Raw genomic sequence first — 2171 nt, 5'->3', positions numbered from 1 at the left:
GGAGAGCATCTTGCATACGATGATGATGCAGGTCCAGACGGTGGAGAGGCAGGAGGCCATGTGGCGGAAGCGGCAGTAGGGCATGGCGAAGGCCCACAGCAGCACCAGCAAGAAGTTCATCAGCGATACCTGGTGCAGCGGATGCGTCAGCACCACGGGGTGCCCGGCTGAGCCCCCCAACCCCGGTGCCCCGTGGTTGATACCTCCTGCAGGGCCACCCAGACGGCGTAGAGAGCCACCAGCTTGACCATGTGGAGCTCCAGCAGACGCACCACGAAGACCTGCCCGCGGGTCAGCGTGTCCGAGAAGGTCCAACCCAGCACGATCAGGCGCTCCAGCACCAGCCCCCATTTGGAGGGCACTGCGGGGACACAGACTGTCATAGATGGGCTCAGAGGGCACCCCAACACATCCTGGTCTTCTCCCATGCTTGAAGGATGCCCCAATCCATTCCCGCAACCTCCCACATCTGGAGGACAACCCAATTCATCTCGGGTACTCTCCCAGCTCCTTCTTGTCTCAGACAACATCCTAAATCCATCCTCATACCCTTCCCAGGCTTGAAGGACACCCCAATCCATCCCCATACCCTCCCACACTTGGAGGATACCCCAAACCATCCCTGAACACACTCCAACCTGTTCCTGGCTTGGTGGTCACCCCAACCCATCCCTGGATCCCCACACAGTTCGAGGACACCCCAAATCCATCTCCCTAGCCCCTCTGCACCTTCCTGGCTTGGAGAATGCTCCACTCCATCCCCACATAGCCCCCAGCCCCTTCCTGGCTTGGAGGACACCCATCCAACCCCATTCCCCCTATCTGTGCCCAGTACGTACCCTGTGATGCAGTGTCAGCATCACCCATCCCGGCGCTATCACCATCACTGGTCCTGGCGCTGTCAGCAGCAACCACATCCCGCAGAAGCCGGCTCCCATGCAGCTCCTCAGGCCTGTGGGAAGGAGGGCTCAGAGCAGGGATGGGGGGCTCGGGGTGCAGAGGGGTCACCCTGGCGCAGGGCCCTACCTGGGGATGCGGTAGGATGCTGCACTGGCAGCAGGGATGCGCTCCAAGTCCGTGAGGCGCATGAAGGGACGGTGGAAGTAATGGAGCTGGAGGATGCAGGCCAGGAGGAAGAAGCCTGGGATGAGGGTGCTGGAGAAGAGCTCGGAGACGCTGAACTGCTCCAGGCCCAGGTCACCCAGTCTGAGCAGGGAAGAAAGGATCAGTGTGGAGCTGCATCCATCCCACCCTGTGTAGGGATTGAGCTGCCACGCTGGGCTCAACCCCATTCCCCATGCACAGCACATCCCTTGGCTATGCCCTGGTGCCACCACAGGGCTGGCAGCAGCAGGGACCCCTCGGTGGGTTGGGGACACTCACTGCTCATCCGTGAGACCCGTCAGGTTCCTCCAATACATGGGGAAGTCTTCGAATTGGAAGGTGTAGACGGCGATGAGCACCAGCATGGTGTATGCAACCACCAGCCACCAGAAGCACTTCAGCACCTTGCGCCACAGGCTGTAATACACCTGCAGGGATGGGGACATCAGCAGGGCCACACCAGGGATGGGGATGAGGACATGGACGTGCCCTTGACCCCCTTACCTGGAAGAGGGTGACACAGAGGAGGAAGAGGAGCATGTAGACGATCTTGTAGACGACGAGGCGCCCGGCGAAGCTCACCACGATGAACATGCCGGCGCACACACAGATCCAGTACTTGGCATAGAAGTTCCTCACCAGGCCCCCCAGCGCCTTCAGCACGTCCCCCTGACGGCTGCTGTCTGCGAGGCAGGAGGGGGCTGCAGGACATGGGGGGCACCCCGGGTGCTGCCTGCACCCAGGCGATGCTCAGCCCTGGTGGGTGATGGAGGGACCCCTCACCTATGTCCGAGATGGTCACCTCTATGAGCGGGGTGGCCGGGGACGTCCTCGTTAGCAGCTTCTCCTTAACAGACCGCCGCAGCAGCAGCCAGAAGGTGAGGGTGAGCAGGAGCTGTGGGGACAGGCAGTGAGCAGGGACAGCAAGGTGGTGGCGGGGACAGGGATGGGGGCAGCACCGGACTCACCTTAGCGCCCAGATCCAAGCAGGGATATTTGGTGTGTACCAGCCCCAGCTGCTCGAAGCTTATGAAGCCAACACGGGTGGGCAGCTCGGAGGCCAGCTC

At 61.6% G+C, this 2171-nt stretch overlaps 1 protein-coding gene across 1 annotated transcript in view; it reads right to left on the bottom strand.

Annotated features, from left to right (window-relative positions):
- The window catches only part of PIEZO1 (piezo-type mechanosensitive ion channel component 1), a gene marked incomplete at its 5' end in the record, with an annotated part of 13786 nt that overhangs the window by 10627 nt on the left and 988 nt on the right, over positions 1–2171 (bottom strand). The window contains 8 exon segments of the mRNA XM_010020540.1: positions 1–129; positions 204–361; positions 840–952; positions 1027–1206; positions 1384–1532; positions 1609–1787; positions 1888–1999; positions 2073–2171. The exon segment at positions 1–129 is cut by the window's left edge and continues 10 nt beyond it; the exon segment at positions 2073–2171 is cut by the window's right edge and continues 24 nt beyond it. Coding sequence (XP_010018842.1) covers positions 1–129; positions 204–361; positions 840–952; positions 1027–1206; positions 1384–1532; positions 1609–1787; positions 1888–1999; positions 2073–2171 — 1119 coding nt within the window.

Source organism: Nestor notabilis, unplaced genomic scaffold (genome assembly GCF_000696875.1).
Source record: "Nestor notabilis isolate BGI_N333 unplaced genomic scaffold, ASM69687v1 scaffold18158, whole genome shotgun sequence".
Taxonomy (NCBI): domain Eukaryota; kingdom Metazoa; phylum Chordata; class Aves; order Psittaciformes; family Psittacidae; genus Nestor; species Nestor notabilis.
This window is presented reverse-complemented; position numbering and strand designations above follow the sequence as displayed.